We start from the raw sequence: 20,417 nt of genomic DNA, 5'->3' as shown, positions 1-20,417 counted from the left end.
GGGTCTAGGGAGGGGAGCAGAGTCACGGGAGGCACAAGATTAAAAGCTGAGAACAGGGAAGGAGCACGACAGGACTTCAAATATCTGGAGGACACTATGATGTGGGAGAGCAAGAAAACTTACTCAGTGTGCTTCCAAGGGCAAACAGGACCTGGGGGTTTAAATTTAAGGAGGCAGCTTTTGCTCGATATATGGACAAACTTTCTAAACAAGACTCCCAACTGCAGAATAACCTGATCTAGAAAGTTGCTGAATTTTAATCTGCCCCTAGAGGTGCCGAGGCAGAAGCCAGAAACCACCGCTGTGTGGGGTAGCTTCTAACAATCCTCTGGGGTAGGAATTTAGATGAAATAATCTAAAACTTTACGAGTCCACGCCTTACGCACGGACCTATCACGTGGTAGGTACACCAGCGCCGGGAATGGCCTAGTGTTCAGCCTGCTGGCCTTTAAGTCACATTCCTGTAGCTGGAGCAGATCAATGGAATGATTGGGGGCGGCAGGGCTGTGGGGGGCAGGAGGTGACAGGTACTTAAGAAAAAGTAAACAATTTGAAAATTCAGTTTGAGAAGATGGATTCTAGATTACCAAAATGTATATTTTGTTAAAAAAAAAAAAAAAAAACACCAACAAACCCAAACACCTGTTTTAAAAGATACTCCTCAATTAGAAATTTCTCTGAGCAGTACACAGGCAGAAAATTATTTTAATACAGGAGAGAAGGGTAACTATAAAGAAACAAACATAAGCTGAAATGACTGCAGACAGTATTACAGTGTGACCGCCTAATCAGTGAGCCTGAATTGATAGTCTGGAGGTTCATGAGCACTTATTAGTTACCTAGAACATCCAATCTGAAAACAAAAGTTTGTTGTAATTCATATGCCAGCAAAACACGACCAAACCTGAATTCATCTGGCTGCAAACGTCTTGAACGTCAGGTTATTTGTGGTCAAACTTTCCACTGAGTGTGACTATTCTCGCACTTCACTACACAACTGTAAAACTATTAATGTATTTCACTATGGGTGTTACTCCAGAATCTGCTGAGGAAGTAATTCTGAGTTTTGAAACACATCTGGGTAAGGATAAGGTCCCACAAATCTATAAAATCTAACAATGAAAATATTCAGTGTGCAAATCTAGAGTTCCTTTTTTACCATAATATTAAAATTTTATGCTAATAAGGACCTGTGTAGAGCACAGGGAACTCTCCTCAATACTCTGTAATGACCTATATGGGAAAAGAATCTAAAAAAGAGTAGATATCTGTGTATGTATAACTGAGTCACTTTGCTGTACAGCAGAAACTAACACAATATTGTTAATCAATTATATACTCCAATAAAAATTTAAAAAAAAATTTATGCTACAAGTAGAAGTAAACTGCGCTGCTGAGTAAGCTATAGATATTGAGACTTATTAGAACCTATCATTCTTGCTACAATTTCTTATTGACTTATGAAAATAAACCAAATCTATACTGTAGATATGGGAGTTTGGAAAAATGACTTAAAATGCTGATGAAATTTCACTGGGAACTAGGAATTCAAATCCTGAACATATAATGGTTTTAAAATCACTTTTCTGGGGGCGGGGGGCGGAAATCACTTTTCTGTTTTCAGTCTTTCTGAATTACAGAGTCCTTCCTAATTATGAAAAAAGGTATTAATTCTGAATCTGATATCCCCTCAAACACATGCAAATGAATACTTAGTCACTGAACAAACACTAAGCTTTCAAAGATTTTTTTTATAAAGTTTTTTTTTTTTCCTTTTCTCTTTTGGCTGCACCGCCCAGCTTGTGGGATTTTAGTTCCCCGAGCAGGGATTGAACCCGGGCCCTCGGCAGGGAGAGAGTGCGAAGTCCTAACCACTGGACCGCCTGGGAATTCCCCAAAGATATTTTTGTAGGTAAGAAAAAATTAGAAAAATGTATTTGGAAACTGTCCAAATCACATATTAACTAAAGATTATTTCAAATACACAATTTATCCTTAAGTACTAAATCGAGTCCTAAAAATTCTAACACTGCGTCATTCTGCTATACAGTATCCAGAGGCCCAAGCACTCTAGCACTGACTAACCAGGCTACTGGTCTGACTGCACAACTCTGCAAAATGGTCAAGACAGGGAAGCAAGCACAAAAGACTCCAAGCAGCAGCTGACACAGAGGCTACGAGAGCTGGTGTGATAAAGCTCAGGCCCTTTACCAAAAACAACGGCTCCTGACAGCCTCATTAGAATTTCCTATTTCAAAGTGAGAACAGGCCCTTATAGAGGCTTATTTAGAAAAGGGATAATCAGTCCAGAGGGCATCACTATGTCACAGCATACACACAAATATTAGTATTTAAAACAATGACAGAATAATCAAAAATGGCTAAATCAAAACCCACATATTTGGCTTAGGCGGCAGGCAAGTATATCAGCTGACTCGTAGGTCATATAATGACTGGTTAAGTTCTAAAGTCAGTGTGGTAAAAATTAGGCCTTAAAAATTCCTTTAGCGTGTACCACGACGGGTCCACCTCCTCCTTTCAACAAGCCCGACACGGCTGCGTTGCCTCTGGCATCACACTAGATCGGAGCTTCTGTGGCTGAATACCAGACGGAGCAGTTTGGTTTGTACCTGGGGGCTATACCAAATGAAAAAAAAAATCTTTAAAACTACAACTACATCGACAAGATGAGATGCTTAAGAGCAAGGCAGCAATGCAGGCACTGACGCTGCAAGAGGAACAGTAATAGACTCACTTCTCCCGTTCCCAGCGTGGCTCACTCTTTTCGTTCAACAGTACTTAGAATCCTGTATAATATCTGAACTGCTAAAATTTTAATTTTTTCTCCAGGGGCCTATAGCTGAATTCCCTTAAGTTAAAGCTACACATGATATCAGTCCATTGTTACATACTTTATAGAGCACGAAGAGAAAAGCTTTAGGTTTCTGGAATGTTCACAAACATGAAAGAATGAAGCATTATCCTAAAGCAACCTGCAGGTATCTATTCTCTAAGTATACAGGAAGATCTAGTAAAATTTAAGGGAAAATTGAAAACAATTAGATGCAACAGAAAAAAACTGATAAACCCATTTAATTTTGTCACATATACAGGGGAAGGAAATGATTAAAAAGAAAATTATACGGTTATTAAAGATTTTTTTTCAGCTATACTTTTGGTAATACTACTGTTCCATGTTCACCTTTTAATATTCTTTAGCAAACACAAATCAAGTAAGTTTTACAGTATCAATGCTTACTTAAGTAGTATGGCAAAACAATTTACATTAAAAAAATCACTGTAAGAGCCTTAGGATAGTTATATGACTTTATTTTAAGAGGTGGAGAAGATGAGGAATTGACAGGACAAGCCAATTTTCTACGTCTAGTCTCAAAAGAATTTTAAACAACTTAAAAATCTTTATCAGGGAAACATATTACAAGTTTATACCATTAAAATCTCTACACTCACACCAATATATAAGTCCTCCTTCGTACTGAAAAATTCTTCATTTTGATTTTTAAGACTATAAAAGCAGAGAGAAACTGACTCTTCATGATATAGACTCTGAAATTAATGGGATTATAAATAATCTGTTAGGTAGGCCTCAGAATAAGTTAGATTATCTTCTACTTGATTTCTGAAATGTTACTATTTTTCTTATGAGCTGAAAGACTTCCGCTTTGCAGAAGTACTTTATTTCTAACCACAAAGTAAATTAGTTTATTAGACCATTAAATTAGTTTATTAGACCTTTTCTGAAGGTCTTTAAGAATAAGAAACACATTTTCATATTTATTAGGTTTAACTGTAGCCTTACAGATTAATTAGGGGGACAGAATCAACATCTTTATAAAAATCTGTATGACAATTTTAACAGTGAATTTCTATAATCTACATGCCTCAAACAACAGATATTTGCTTTAAAATAGAAAACTAAAATTTGAGGAATATTTTAAGTAGATGGCATTTATTTTAGACACATTGCACAATGTAGGCATAATGCTAAAGTAGGTATTACCTGAAAATGTTTCCAAAATGATTAAAATAATCCTTACACAAACGTTGTTCTTTGAAAAATTAGTTTCCCTCTTACAAATTATTCTGAATGACTGTGTAAGCAGAGAAAGCTTGTATATCTATCGACTTGCTGGCTTACTTTAAAGCAGTCTAAGTAAAAGACCAGAAAAGTGTCCAAATATAAAACACTATCAATTTATGGTCCATTTTCTTTTTATTATTATTTGAAACATAATAGTTGAATCTTGGTTGGTAGTTCACAAAGTGTATCCAGGAAACAAATGTCATATATTAAATAGCAATAAACATCTTACGTATGCAGAAATGTTTAAATGAAGACACACGTACAATCAGGACTCAAATAAATACTTAAACCTAGATTGTTAAAAAATACTATTTTAAGAGGAAAGGACTTTTAGCTGTAAGGATAATAGACCACATATTCCAAAAACTGATGAACCCGGTGCTTCTACAGAAACGCACGTCATAATGAATGAACATACCAAAGTGCGCTGAGCCACTGCCGCTTTTACTCTGCGCAGAGGCGCTGCATGTCTGGGTCCCGGGTTGTGCTGCTCCTGTTCGACTTACATTCCGATACCATTTTCTACAGGAGACTCCATCACTGTCACTGTCACGTAGGGATGGTGTCCGAGGCCTAAAATGCCGCCATCTACATGATTTGATATTGACTAGTATCTGACTGAGGTCTTTAGAGAAAGATTTGTCCGAGGTATTTGTTTCTGAGGTATTGGCAATCTGATTGACTGGAGAATGTTGTGGTGAGGAAAGCATTTCCAAATCCAGATGGCGAAACATGCTGTCATAGTCCGAGTGAGCTCTGTCCAGTAAGACCCTGTTAAAAATAAGGCACAAACAGACATGTAAAACAGCTACTCCCCCAAGTCCCCAAAAGCCACCTCATACTGAATATTTAAGAGCTATAAATTTGATGATTTCGTTATTTGGCTCTATGGGCTAAAATCTCAATTTCTGTTAAGGTTCTTCCACTTTATAATGATTCGATTAAAGAAGAAAGTAATCCGCCTTAAAGAATAAGGTATACTATCCATCTTACAACAGCTAGAGTCTTCTAACAGTTCTACGGTTGGCTTTACTGTCACCATACAAGAGAATTTGATTTTTCACTTCCATTATAAAGCACCAAAACATTCATGAAATATTGCTAACATATCTGTTCTTTATTTAAGCAAAAACTTCATTTTTTTTTTTTTTTTGGAGGGGGTAGGTAGGAGAAAAGCAGTAAAAGGTATGTGATCTTTGGATATTTACACTATTTAAATTTTTTATAGACAAAATATTTGAAGCTACCACTCGAGAGGATATATTTTCATTTTATTTATATAAACTTTATAAATGATTCCATCTTAAGATGTTAACACTGACTCATGCTAGTATCAAATAAAATATAGCCCATGTAGAGGATTTTCACTACTATGATGTCAACATAATGATGGGGTTGAAAAAGCGCTCAATAAAATGTATTTTAGTGACTGGATAATTCTAAACTAACGGTGACGTGATCATAACTGCCCTCAAGATTCAAAAATGAAAAGAAACGTGTACAAGTCATTAACTGACCGTAAATTATACCCTTAGCTTTCTTCCTCAAAGCACCCTGATCATTTATCTGTTTTGCCTTTTAATTTCTTTTCACTAATATTATACGAGTGTCTTTCTTTTCCTTCGCTTTCATGTGTTCTGCAACTCCTCCCCGCCCCCACACACAACTTCGCACATGACGGCATCCGGAGTATGAAGGGCTCTATCAGGTCTCAACAGGGGCCGGCGTCCTGACGAGCTGATGTCAAGATCCGGTCCTGCATGGACCCTGGAGCCTGTCCACTGACGAGTTAACTCAGTGTACCACTTATATGACATTTCCTAGCTTACTTAATCCTTTTTCTCAATATCTCCCAGAACTCCTAAAATGATTTTTTGTAATCCTGATTTACACTTGCCTTCATCTATCTCTGAGGCTTTCGATCTTGGAAAGAAAAGCAGATCCATTAGGGAACCATTAGTTATGCATTAAAAGCTACGGTTGTATAAGAAACAGGTAATAAAGTGAAGTACCTCAGTCAAAAAAATCAGTTAAGAATAGCAGACAGGAACAAAACGAGCTCTTTAGGAGGATCACCTCACTTTAAGCTTTAGATGCCATCGCCCACCAGCTAAAACATCCCTCTGCTAGGAACACAGAAACGCCTTACCTTCCACCGCGCCCAACCCGTCTCCGCGCAAATCCGATACACCGCTGGGGCACACTCAGGGTGGTCAAGCAGTAGCGGTATCGCGCATCCCCTAACCCTCCGTCGCTAGGACTGGTCCAAGGCCAGTTGCCAGTTTGGTCTAAGTGAGGCTTAAAAAGAAAAATCTGAATTATTTTTTGTTTTGTCAGCTCCAGGTAAACAGTTTGTTACTTAAAAAGAGAACCGGAAACTTACAGCATAGTACTGACAGCCTGCCTTCCTACGGAAAGCAAAAGGACCATCGGGATCATTCTCTTCCTCAGCCTCCGAAGAGCCAGACAGAACCTTGAAATAAAAGGAAGTGAGTCAGAACATGTGCCTTCCTCCATTCCTCCTCTGCGTTCATGAGAAATCAGAAATCCTTCCACTCACCTGGGAGAGAGGTTCTTCGTCCGAGCTGGGAAAGTCATACTGGTTCAGGTCTTTAGCGTTGAAGACGGGCAGCGCGGCGGGGCCGGCCTGTTGAGGGGCAGCAGCAGCGGACGGAGGTAAGACTTTGGGCTTCTTCTCATATTTACGTTTAGGTCGGGTAAGGTCGGCCTTATCTGGCTGCAATACAGTCACGAATTACACACTAGCAACCATGTTCAACAAACTGAAAGTCTGGGGGGAGTTTTAAAAATAAGTTTACTGCTAAAATGAAGGCATTCCCACTCATAAGAGATACAAGACCCTTGGCATTTTGTCACCTTCTATTGTAAAGTCTTAGAGGTTGGTCTCTGTGAAAACAGGAATATGTTTCTACAACCTACACATAATCATAATCAAGTAAAAGAAGAGAACAGAAGTTCTCCAGCTGCTGAAATCCTTTAACAACAATGAGTCTTTACTGCTGGCTCCTGTATCTGTTTCTTAATTTTCTATGAAAATTCTAGGAGAGAATTTTTAAAAAGGGATGTCTAGTCTTTATTCTAAAGAATTAACAAATCAATATTGGGAAAGTAATAATGAAAACATATACACAAAGCAAACTTCAGATAACTGTGAACATAGTGAAAAATAAATCCATAATGCTGAGATATTAAAAAAAATAAAGAGTAGTAAGGACTTGCTAGCTGAACAATGAAAGTGAATTGTGAGCAGTTTTAGAGGATAAAGATACGAAATCATTAAATAGAGAAACAACACGGGAATAAAACACAGAGGCAAGAGTGACAGAGCAATGAACACAGTGCATGTCAGAAATATGTATGGCAGGTGAGGGCAGAGGCTAGGAGAAGTATGAGTTTGAGGTACAGGCAACAGGCAAGAAAGATCAGAGGCAGAAATGATATTTGTTAGGAAGAAAAAGATCATGGCAGGTATCACGGTTGACATAAATATTTATACCAAGTTTTATGCAGTTTATGGCATTACGGTTTTTAAAGAAAAGTTAATTATTAAACTGTAAGGTATCTCTCTTTACAAGTTCTACTGCTATATCCACAGGCCAGTCTTAAATCAAAAGCTGGCTTTCACGGTAGGGTTTATATACATATTTTTTCTATTTCACTCTGAATCTAGTGATAAAATACCACTCAACATGATCAGCTACTACTGCCCACAGAAATTTTTATCACCTTATTAGCTTTAAACTCCTTCACGTCCATGGCTTCCTGGTGTTTGAACTGGCCGCTGTTGGTGAGGGCGACGACGGGGATGGAGTAAGCAGGTTTCATGGGCTGTCTCTGCGCCATGACCTCAGACACGATCTCGCCACTGTAGTCACCCAGACTATACCTGAAACGGCAAAGAAAGGAAGTCGAAAAAGTTAGTTCAGGAAGTACTCATCCTCGTGACGACTACTAACTAACTGAGCTATAACTACAAACCCTGATTAGACCTAAGGTAACACTGCAGGTAAACTACTTGCTGAATGCTTATTAAAACTAAAGATTACATAATTCCTATTGTTTCTTTCTTTTGCTTTTTGGCTTATAGCTTTATCTTGGCACCATGAATAGATAACTGTGGGAGAAAGAAAACAAAGGTTTAAATTTTAACACCAGCAATTTTGGTGAAAGATTTGGTGGAGATGTTGAAATTCATGCCTAAAATGGTGCTGAGGAACTTTCTGCTAATTTGAGTTGCCTGGGCTATAAAACTAACTTTTCTGAAATGAATCACAATAAACTGATTAGTGGTTTTCTTTGGGAACAGGGGCTACGAAATCGGGGAGTGAGGCTTGACGTTTTCACTGTGCTCCCACTAAAGGATTACCTGAGTGGTAAGATTATGGGCCTCGCCCTCTCCCCTTCTTATACTTCCCTGTTAAAAAGCCCAGTTAAGTGTTAAGAAAAAATTCAGTAGCATCTAGTAAATAAAATAAAAACTTTAGAAGTGACAAATGTTCTCTCCCTCACAGCCCTGCACACAACTCAAGTAAGGGCAAAAGAATATGATTTCAAAATGTAAATACCTGGCATAACTTAATAACTTAATTTTACTGAACCCAGTCACTTTAAAAGTGAAAATAAAGAGAAGAACGTATGTAAAATTATACAAAGCACACCATAGCACACATTTCAGTAGTCTCTATTATTAAAAGAATATATTTCTGGAGTTACAGATAATTGCTTAGGACACAAATTAACTCTACACAAAATTCTAATGGTATCACGCTGCTAATGCTATTAAAATATACTTTACCTCTTTTCCATAATTTCCAGTGTTAAATGCAATAGCTCTCTTTTACTCTTTTCTCTTCTTTTTATCATCTCCAGAATAGTAACAGCCCGACTCAGATCTCGACGCAGCTTAAGCATTTTTTCATAAGAGGCTTCATCATTTTTGCGATTCTGCAAATAGGAATTTGCTTTGTTTATGTCAATAAGCATTTCTGACTACTGGCATTCTGAGTATAGCTAGTGATATATAAGAATATATATATTTGAAGGGTGAGATTAGAATTTAAAGACACTGAAAGGGAACATGGATTACCAGGAAATCAATTTTGAATATGGTTTTTAATGGATTAACATTAAAGTATATCATTAATAACTCTAATGAATTTTAAGGCTGACATTTTAAATTAATATTTTTCATTACAATATATAGAAAGTCTGTCGAAACACAAATTAAAACACAGCCTTCAGATACTGAGATACTCATAATTATAAATAAATTTTCTTACATCAAAAAAAATTACAAAAAAATTTCCCCAGGTTCTCTTACTTTTCGAGTCTGCATTTTTTCAGTACGTCTTCTAAAAGCCACATAAGGATCATTTGTGCTGGAACCATCTCGCTTCTCTTGTTTTACTGATGGGATAAGAGATGGCCCTCGACAGTTTTTTCTCTTTTTAATCCAGTATTCATAAACTTCTCTAATTAATTCATCGTCTTCTTTTAGCAGTAGTTTGGCTTCCTGCAGACTGACTGGCTAAATGTAAAATCACTATGTCATTTTCACATAATACAAATAAAAGGCTCAAAAGTACTTCTAAAGTTAAATGACAATAATCAAAATAACAGCATTAACAACAACAGACATGCTGAGTACCTTGTACATGTCAGACCTGAGCTAGACGCTTTACATAAATTATTTAATTTTCGCAACCATCCTGCAATGTTTATCCATCTATTTTACAGATGGGGAAGGAGAGGCACAGAGAAATTGAAACATACTGAATATTACACAGGCCAGTAATGGGCAGAGATAAGATATGAATCCATGCTTGTCCACAGTCTGCTCGCTTACCCTCTCCCCAGCATTACACTGTTTCCATATGGAAGCGATATTTATATAGACACACACACACACTTAATGTATATACAATGAAGCTGTACCTGCTGACCACTGCCTTTTTCTAGACGGTCAATCATCTCCTCAAATTGCAGTGGGCAGATGTCCATTTTCTTCTTCAGTTTATTCACAAATACTTCATCTTCAGAATCCAAATCATAATCGGGCTGTTCAGCATCCAAACTAAAAGCTGACAGAAGAAACCATAAGCAATCGTTTACTGTGTGAATACATGGACAAAACCTCTCACAGATGTCTGGATAATCTCTAAAGAAATAGGAAAGATTTTTGAAAGATTTTGTTTTCAGACTCACAAACAATCTAAGCTTCCCACACTTAAAGTTTAAGAAAAAAGGGACTTCCCTGGTGGCGCAGTGGTTAAGAATCCGCCTGCCAATGCAGGGGACACGGGTTCGAGCCCTGGTCCCAGAAGATCCCACATGCCGCGGAGCAGCTAAGCCCGTGCGCCACGACTACTGAGCCTGCACTCTAGAGCCCACGAGCCACAACTACTGAGCCCACGAGCCACAACTACTGAAGCCCGCACACTTAAGAGTTCGTGCTCCGCAACAAAAGAAGCCACTGCAATGAGAAGCCTGTGCACCGCAACGAAGAGTAGCCCCCGCTCGCCACAACTAGAGAAAGCCCGCGCACAGCAACGAAGACCCAACGCAGCCAAAAATAAATAAACAAATTAATAAATTTATTTAAAAAAACACACAAAAAAGCCTTTTCTAGGTCACTCCCCTTCTTACTTTACAATCTTATTTGTTAAGCATTCTAATGTGCTTGATCTCCCAGAGAGGAAGCATTGTGTCTTATCCATCTCTGTACATCAGTGCAGAGGCAGTAAACATGTTCATCTTGTACGCCAACTCTGCACGCAGTACTCTACTGAAAAGCATTTGGATTTTGACTCTATTCAAGTGGGAAAAAACCCTGAAAACATCTGCAGTCAGCGTGGTGACGTCTGTGACAGGAACAGGTGGGGGGGGGGACTCTGCCTGCCCAACATGTGCCATCCCTGCTTCAAGACTAACATAGTACCTGGCCCATAGGAACCCAACGAATATTTGTGGAACTATAACGCTATGCTTCATTTTCATTTTGACCTGTATCACACTTCTGTAACATTCCTAGTTAAAATAAATGAATATTCAGATCCTTCATAAAAATCTCTATACGTTACCCTCTCTGCACCCATGTTTCCTGCACCATCGGCCCTTCAATGATTTTCCACCATCTAATTCTGTTTGCTGTTGCTATGTAAACAGAGATTTTGGAGATTCCCAAGTGGTTTAAAACTGCTGGATTAAACACACTTGTTGTGTTGTCCCTAACCAAAAAAATCCACATCTGTGGAGTAACCACTAGCCATGTGTGACCAATTAGATTTAAATTAACTTAATGCAAAATTCAGTAGCCACATTTCAAGTGCTAAGTACTACATGTGGCTAGTGGTTACTGCTGCTACCAGATGCTACAGATTATAAAAACATTTCCATCATCATTGAAAGTTCTATTAAAGAGTGGTGATCCAATAATCCAGAAAGCCAAACTGATAGGGACCAACTATTAATGTTCTGCCTCCTTAAGGGTGTATTTTATACATGTTTAGGGTCTTGTTTATACATTGCTTTGGCACCCTCCACTGTAAAATTTATTTTTCTTTAGAGCAAATCACAGTTACAAAGCTTAATGATTCATAAAAATGAAACAAGCCTGCCTAGTATCACTTTACTTATGCACTATCAAAATACGCTTGACATACTTCTGGCATACCTTATATCATCAGTGACAAGTCACATCCAACAAATTAAGGAACAGAATGGAGATGGGAAAGGAAGAGTCCCACCCTAGGGAGCTCCATGTCTTTGCCACTGAAGTTAGCAAGTACCTGAGAGGTTGCTCTTGCCTCTGCCAGAAGCTTTTCTTTAGTTAATGCAAACACATCTAAGACCTTCACATATGAGGAGAACCAAATCTTGTTCAGATATAAAATATTAAAACCCTAGAGAAACACTAACATGTAAAAACTCACTTTAGGATTTCATTTGACCAAAAAACCACAGCCAATGACTGAAGTGTAATTTGGCTTCAGCCAAATGTCCAACTGACAGCTCAGCTGCAGCTGATAAAGATGTAACGTATGTATCATGGTTCTAGAAACAGGAGTATTTTCAAATTTCCTGGGCCATGTTACTGAGCGCAGAAAACAAGGCCTAAAGAGAAACAGGCAAATGAGTTGCCTCTTCTAATTGAGTTCTACCAATTACAGTGAGCCCTAGTTAGCCAATGATTGTTAAAACAAGGGGAGCCATACTGCAGAAGCTGACTCCGTTTAAAACATTCTGCTAGAGATAAACCCAGATATGTATATGGCTAAACAAAATACAGTATTCTATAAAGATGGAGGAGAAAATTCTACAGAAAATAAACCTCATAAAAAGAACACAACAGTACATGTAAATTGATTAGATTATTTTAAAGGAGACACAAAGTGGTACAAACCCCTGTGCTTAGAGTCCAGTAGTAGAGGTGAAATGCATATAAATGTCTACGTAACAAATGCCATATTACGGCTCAGACTAAGCGTGCACAGGTAGGTATGTCCATAACTCCAAGCAGCATGTTTAAATTACAGGCAGCAAAGAGTGAAAGGGTATTTGGGTCCACAAAATGGCCCAAAATGTAGACTGGGAACAGAATATAACTCCTGATGGAAAGGAAGGCACACTATTCAAGGCTGAGGAGAAACTTCCCACAGCAGGGATGGCACACAGGTTTCCGCTCAAGCACTAGCTCCCCATGACTGGTAACATCTACTTGCAAAGACCCTGGAATAAATTCTGGGCAGCAGAAAAGACCATTGTAACAGTGGTATTTACTGTGGGGTGGTAGGTATTTGACATCCTTGCTTGGACCTAAGAAGACAAAGGCGATCACTGGCGAGCTAGATCATGAAATTCTTCAACTTCTTTATACTTATAAACTACAGAGTCACTTCTAGAATGTACCTGGGGAGAGTAAACAGAGAATCCCAGATCTGAAAGATTTGAAATCCCACATATGAAGTCCTCTGTAGATAAAGTTCTGCTGTATCTGCATGGTTGGTTGATGCTATGTATTTTATCTGTGAGAAAGCAGAACCAGGAGAATAACGGGGAAAGGGAAGGAGAGAATGTAATGTTTCAGATTCAGGGCGTAAAGAAAGGATACATCTGTTCTGAGAGGTAACAAAAAAAGGAGGCTCTACGAGGATCTATTTTTTTTTAATCTTTTTATTTATAAATAAATTCAAACTTATAAAAGCCTCCAAATAAAAACAGCACAAGGGACACCTGCATATCCTGTACCCAGATTCACCTGCTGTTAAAATTGTACTCCATTTGCTTTATCACTTGCATGCGTGCGTCCTCTCCCCTCTCCGTGTGTATATACACACACACATCGCACACATATACACATCCCACACAGACTATTTTTTTGAGCCACCAGAGGGTAAATTACCTTCATAATGGCTCTTTCCTGCTAAATACTTCAGAGTGTGTTTCCACATAATCACAGTATACTCATCAACTTTATATTCCACTTTTGCCAGCTGATCCAATAATTCACAACATTTCCCACTACAGTACAGGACCACTCTGGGATCAGGTATTATTTTTACTGCCGTCTCTTTAGCCTCCTTTACTTTGGAACATTTCCACAGCCTTTCGCTGTCTTTTAGGACACTGACGATGTCTGTTTCAGGAGTATTACCGTTCCCACTACTAGCAGGTCGCTCACTCTGCGTCTGTGGGATTTTCCCCACTCTGATTAGCTTATACTCTCTCAGCTGCCACACCACTCGACTTTATTCTTAGTCCTTCCCAGGGTCTCACACCTAGAGGCACACGATGTTCATCTGTTTCTCCTAAGTGGTCATAACTGTGGCCACCAGTCAAGATATTGCCCCATTACCCCACCGTATAACTGCCGCCCCCGCCTGCCGCCGTTAACTCATGAGCAGTTTGTGGGGAGAGTTCAAGGCCACGGAAGTGTCCTGCCCCTCATGAGAATTTCCCCTTCCAGTGAGCACACACTGGCGATTCTTATGCGGCTCAATCTCGGTCGCGCTTAGTGCGAAGATGATTCTCCAGCGCTCCCTTCCCACAGCACCGTTCAGCTCTTGGCATTCTGTACTGTAAAACCACAAGACTACACTTCTCCCCCATTTAGCACAGCTTATTACCAGTATGGACTCATGAATTCCTACTTTTTCCATGTTTACAAGTCGTTCTTGTACCCAATTATTCCACTGCTTAAAATGTCCCCAAATTAGCCAGTGGAAACTCCTATGTCCCCCTGTGATATGCCTCTGCCATTTTTGTGAGTTCTTAATTTCTGGCATAACAAGATGTTCCAGGTTTATCTTGTACTTACCCTGCCCCAGCCCTGGGATCAGCCATTTCTCTGCGTATTCTTGGCCCTATTTAGTGGGGAACAGATCAGGGAATAGGTGCTAGGTGTGCTTATTGCTACTGAATATTTTTCGCTTCTTGGCTCTACCAGTGGACAGAACTGGAAATGCACAGATCTGTATCTATACACACACATATATACATATTCAAATATACACCAAGACTGCCTGTTAAAAAAAGATTTCCTTTGAGGATTAACAGGAAAACCTTGAGACCCAAGCACAAGGGGAAGGGGGAGAGAGAATTGTTCCTGCCTATTCTGGTCAGAACTGTTTTTGTCCTTTCTGCCAGCATGAATAGGAAAGGAGAAGTCCTAGCTGTACAATCCAGAAGCCTTCCAGATCACCAATCAAAAGAGAAACAACATTAAGACCCTTTGGAGCAGGAGATGTTGAATAGCACTCTGAAATAGTTTAGAAAGTAACCACAGTTTGGAACTATAAGAAGGGGATGATGGTTTTAATACAGGTTTCTTGCTTTACAGCTCTGACAGGAGAAAATTATGCTCTCTTCCCTAAGCCTGTTAAAGACAAGAAAAATGTTGAGATTTTCCAAATAAATGTTCAATGAAATGTTAACAGATAACATGTAATGAATATATTTGGAAAATGCTGGGTTAAAACTTTCTTTTTTAACTGCAAGATTCCCAGAGCCTATAAGTAATATGCATTGTAACTCTGGGGGGTGGAAGGAGGATATAACAGGCAATAATTCTCAAACGTGTTTATCATTACTTTTTTAGGCAATACGAATTACCATCTTAAAAACTCCAAGGAGCAGTTTGTGTAAATTAGTTTAAGAGTTTTACAAAATAGAAATTATGAGAATTGAAATGAACCGGTCTACATACATAATTCAAGGCAATGTACCCTTCACAAGCAACTTGTTAGACCACCTGGCATTCAAGGTTCAATTTTAACTTTGCAGAAATTTACAGTATAACTAGCCTTTTCTTGTGTATTGTAGTATACTAAAAGCCAATACCAATTTTTAAAGAATTAACATCAATTTTACACAATTTCTTCCAGAAAATAAGAGGGAACACTTCCCAACTTGTTTTATGAGGCCAGTATTACCCCGATACCAAAACCTGACAAGGCAGAGCACACACACACACACACACAAAAGACTACTAACCAATATCTTTCATGAATTTAGATGCAAAACTCCTCAATAAAATCCCACCCAACAATGTATGAAAAAAATAATACCCCACAGCCAAGTGGGATTTATTTCAGGTATGCAAGGTTGGTTCAATATTTGAAAACCAACCAATGCAACCTATCATATCAAAGGCTAAAGAAGGAAAAAAAAAATCACATGGCCTTATCGATGCAGAAAAAGCATTTGACAAATTCAACAGTCATGATACAAACTCCCAGTACCCTAGGAATACAGGGGAACTTCCTCAATCTCATAGAAGCAACTACAAAAAAAAAAACACCCTACAGGTGACATAATACTTATTGGTGAAAGACTAAATTCTTTCCCTCTAAGATCAGAAACAAGGCAAGGATGCCTGCTCTCACCATTCTTATTTTAAAATCATATTCAAGTTCTAACCACTATACTAAGGCAAGAAAGAGCAATTAAAGACATACAGGTTGGAAAGGAAAAACAAAACCATTTCTATTTGCAGCCTACGACATGATTTTCCATTCAGAAAATCCCAAAGAATCTGCAAACATCTCCTAGAACTAACATGTAATTTCAGTTAAGGCCACAGGACATAAGCTCAACATACAATTAAGCTGCATTTCTGTATACAGACAATGAAAAAGTGGAAACCAAAATCAAAAGTGCAATACCGTTTTCAATTGTTCCAAAGAAAACAGGTAGAAATCTAAAAAAAAAAAAAAAGTACTAAAAAACCATGGCTCTCTATGATGAAAATTATTAAGTGTCAACTTTATAAAAGAAATCAAAGAAGACCTAAATACTTGGAGGGTCACACAGTGGTCAAGGACTGGAAGACACACAGAAAAGATGTCAGTTCTCCCCACAACGATCTATAGGGTTAAACGCAGGTCCTATCAAAACCTCAGCAGGCTTCTTTGCAGATACAAACTTGTTGTAATATTTACAGGGAAAAGCCCTAGAATACCCAAAACAATCTTGAAGGAGAAAAATAAAGGAGGAAGTACTCTCCCTGATGTTAAGGGTTATCATATAGCTGCAGTAATCAGGACAGTGGTACTGTCTTGGGAAAAACACAGAAATCAGTGGAATAGAATACAGAAGCCAGAAATAGAGACACATCAACATGCATAATTAATTTCTGGCCAAGAAGCAAAAGCAATCAATGGAGGAGGGATCACTTTTTCAATAAATGGTGCTGGAACAATTAGATACTCAGAATGGGGGCAGGGGGAACACCGTGACCTAAACCTCACACTAAAAATTGATCACACACTTAAATGTAAAAGGTAGGGACTTCCCTGGTGGCGCAGTGGTTAAGAATCCGCCTGCCAATGCAGGGGACACGGGTTCGAGCCCTGGTCCGGGAAGATCCCACATGCCAAGGAGCAACTAAGCCCATAAGCCACAACTACTGAGCCTGCGCTCTAGAGCCCACGAGCCACAACTACTGAGCCTGCGCTCTAGAGCCCACGAGCCACAACTACTGAGCCCACGTGCCACAACTACTGAAGCCCGTGCACCTAGAGCCTGTGCTCCACAACAAGAGAAGCCACCGCAGTGAGAAGCCTGCACACCACAACGAAGAGTAGCCCCTGCTTGCTGCAACTAGACAAAGAAGAGTAACCCCCGCTTGCTGCAACTAAACGAAGACCCAACGCAGCCAAAAATAAATAAATTTTTTAAAATGTAAAATGTAAAACTGAAACTTCTAGAACAGGTCATAGGAGAAAATCTTTGGACCCCAAGCAAAACAAAGAGTATTCTTAGAGTTGATACCAAAATCATGATCTGTAAGAGGAAAATTGGTAAATGGATCTCATCAAAATTAAAAACTTCTGCTCTGTGAAAAACTGTTAAGAGAATGAAAAGACAAATTATATACTGGGAGAAAATATTTCCAGATCACATATGACAAAGGCGTGTGTCTAGGATACATAAACAAAACAAAATCCTCAAAACTCAACATTAAACAATCTAATTAGAAAATGGGCAAAAGATCTGTGCAATGATTTCACCAAATAGGATGTATAGATGGCAAACACATGAGAAGACGTTTAACATATTAGCCATTTAGAGAAACACAAATTTAAAGTACAATGAGATATCACTGCACACCTATTAGAATGGCTAAAATTAAAAAGTTATAACCTCAAATGCTGGCAAGGATACAGGAGAAACTGGATCACACATACACTGCTGATGATGATGTAAAACAGTACCGCTACTCTGGGATACAGTGTAGACGTTCTTGTCAAACTAAAAATGGATGACCCAGCAACTACTCTTACGGTATTTAAGCCAGAGAAATAAAAATTTATGTTCACTCAAAAATCTGTACATGAGGCCAGACACTATCAAACTCTTAGAGGAAAACAAGGCAGAACACTCTATGACATAAATCACAGCAAGATCCTTTTTGACCCAGCCCCTAGAGAAATGGAAATAAAAACACAAATAAACAAATGGGACCTAATGAAACTTAAAAGCTTTTGCACAGCAAAGGAAACCATAAACAAGACGGAAAGACAACCCTCAGAATGGGAGAAAATATTTGCAAATGAAGCAACTGACAAAGGATTAATCTCCAAGATTTACAAGCAGCTCATGCAGCTCAATAGCAAAAAAACAAACAACCCAATCCAAAAATGGTCAGAAGACCTAAACAGACATTTCTCCAAAGAAGATATACAGATGGCCAACAGACACATGAAAGAATGCTCAACATCATTAATCATTAGAGAAATGCAAATCAAAACTACAATGAGGTATCATCTCACACTGGTCAGAATGGCCATCATCAAAAAATCTAGAAACAATAAATGCTGGAGAGGGTGTGGAGAAAAGGGAACACTCTTGCACTGTTGGTGGGAATGTAAATTGATACAGCCACTATGGAGAACAGTATGGAGGTTCCTTAAAAAACTAAAAATAGAACTACCATATGACCCAGCAATCCCACTACTGGGCATATACCCTGAGAAAACCATAGTTCAAAAACAGTCATGTACCAAAATGTTCACTGCAGCTCTACTTACAATAGCCAGGACATGGAAGCAACCTAAGTGTCCATCGACAGATGAATGGATAAAGAAGATGTGGCACATATATACAATGGAATATTACTCAGCCATAAAAAGAAATGAAATGGAGGTATTTGTAATGAGGTGGATGGAGTTAGAGTCTGTCATACAGAGTGAAGTAAGTCAGAAAGAGAAAAACAAATACAGTATGCTAACATATATGGAATCTAAGGGAAAAAAATAAAAAAAGGTCATGAAGAACCTAGTGGCAAGACGGGAATAAAGACACAGACCTACTAGAGAATGGACTTGAGGATATGGGGAGGGGGAGGGGTGAGATGTGACAGGGTGAGAGAGTGTCAAGGACATGTATACACTACCAAATGTAAAATAGATAGCTAGTGGGAAGCAGCCACATAGCACAGGGAGATCAGCTCGGTGCTTTGTGACCACCTAGAGGGGTGGGATGGGGAGGGTGGGAGGGAGGGAGATGCAAGAGGGAAGAGATATGGGAACATATGTATATGTATAACTGATTCACTTTGTTATAAAGCAGAAACTAACACACCATTGTAAAGCAATTATACTCCAATAAAGATGTTTAAAAAAAAAAATCTGTACATGAACACTCATAGCAGCTTTATTTGGAATATCAATAGTTAAAATCTGGACGCTACCCAAATGTCTTTCAGTGGGTGAGCAGTGAGACATGCAGTGCACGTGGATCACGGAAGACTGCTCAGCAAGAGGGAAGAAGGACGACTGATACATGCAACAGCTTGGATGAACGCCAAGGAGGCTATGCTAAGAGGAAAATGTCAATCTCAAAAGGATATACACTGCATGATTCCATCTCTGTTACCTTCATCAACAAACATAATTACAGAGATGGAGAACAGATCAGTGGTTGCCAGGGGCTAGGGGTGCATTTAAAGGAGCAACAAGATGGAGTCTTGTGGTGATGGTACAATTGAGTATCTTAACTGCAGTGGTGATTATACAAGGCTTCACATGTTCTGTGAATCTATAATCATCCAAGACAAAATGTTAAAAGAAATCCAAAGGCAGCTAACACTAATTTAGCTTATTAACATTCCAATGTAATACATTTTTCCAAATTTGTACTGATGCAAAAAGTTTTTTCCCGAATAATTTACAATTCTGCTCCCATTTAATTACTATTATTTGATTACAATGTCAGCAAAGTCAATTCCTTTTTAAATACAGTCCCTTTTGACTCTTCTGACCACAATTTAATCCATGAGCTACGAATAAAATGTGGTTTGTGAATTTTGGTCATCAATAAGCAACTATTTGTAAAACATGCATTCGAATTTTTTTTTCCTGATAGTAATGACAATGTAAATTTATTAATATAATTTTATCTTGCTCAATGCTGCTTTAACCTAAAAGCCTGTATTCGTGAGATAATAGAGCCTGTGGCTGTGGAATGCAATGTGGTTCTAGTTAACACGTAGAGGAAGGATCAGCTCTGGAACTTTCACACTGACATGATTTTCCAGAGAACTAATTTTTATGTCCTAATATTGGTCAAAATTGTTTACAATGTCTGTGTCTTACATGTTATTAAACATGTGAGTGGGCAAGAAAACACATGCCACTTGTTTGGTTCACTTCAAAGTAGCCTTTAATAAATTGGAAAAATTTCTTTTTTTTCTAAAGGAAGTCAGTAAGATTAGGTACAAGTCAGAGGTAAAGATGAAAAAACATTACAAGTTAAAAATATCAAATGCCAATACAGAACTGGTAAGAGTCAA

At 38.5% G+C, this 20,417-nt stretch overlaps 2 protein-coding genes across 8 annotated transcripts in view; one reads left to right on the top strand and one right to left on the bottom strand.

Moving 5' to 3' along the window:
* The window catches only part of LOC309625887 (uncharacterized protein), a gene marked incomplete at its 5' end in the record, with an annotated part of 120,243 nt that extends 100,990 nt beyond the window's left edge, over positions 1–19,253 (top strand). Inside the window, one exon of the mRNA XM_082385932.1 lies at positions 10,365–19,253. The remainder of the gene's footprint in view (positions 1–10,364) is intronic.
* Positions 1–20,417, bottom strand: part of EPC1 (enhancer of polycomb homolog 1) — a 95,128-nt gene that overhangs the window by 8,265 nt on the left and 66,446 nt on the right. For 2 of the 7 annotated variants that reach the window (XM_082385329.1, XM_082385331.1), the window contains exons 3-10: positions 10,061–10,283; positions 9,447–9,653; positions 8,922–9,070; positions 7,853–8,012; positions 6,666–6,842; positions 6,489–6,578; positions 6,255–6,418; positions 4,524–4,876 (exon numbers count right to left, since the gene is read on the bottom strand). In XM_082385329.1, the coding sequence (XP_082241455.1) occupies positions 4,524–4,876; positions 6,255–6,418; positions 6,489–6,578; positions 6,666–6,842; positions 7,853–8,012; positions 8,922–9,070; positions 9,447–9,653; positions 10,061–10,283 (1,523 nt within the window). The remainder of the gene's footprint in view (positions 1–4,523; positions 4,877–6,254; positions 6,419–6,488; positions 6,579–6,665; positions 6,843–7,852; positions 8,013–8,921; positions 9,071–9,446; positions 9,654–10,060; positions 10,284–20,417) is intronic. The other 5 variants (XM_082385335.1, XM_082385332.1, XM_082385333.1 and 2 more) reach the window with 3 other exon arrangements.

Source organism: Balaenoptera borealis, assembly GCF_965194805.1.
Source record: "Balaenoptera borealis genome assembly, chromosome: 3".
Taxonomy (NCBI): Eukaryota; Metazoa; Chordata; class Mammalia; order Artiodactyla; family Balaenopteridae; genus Balaenoptera; species Balaenoptera borealis.
This window is presented reverse-complemented; position numbering and strand designations above follow the sequence as displayed.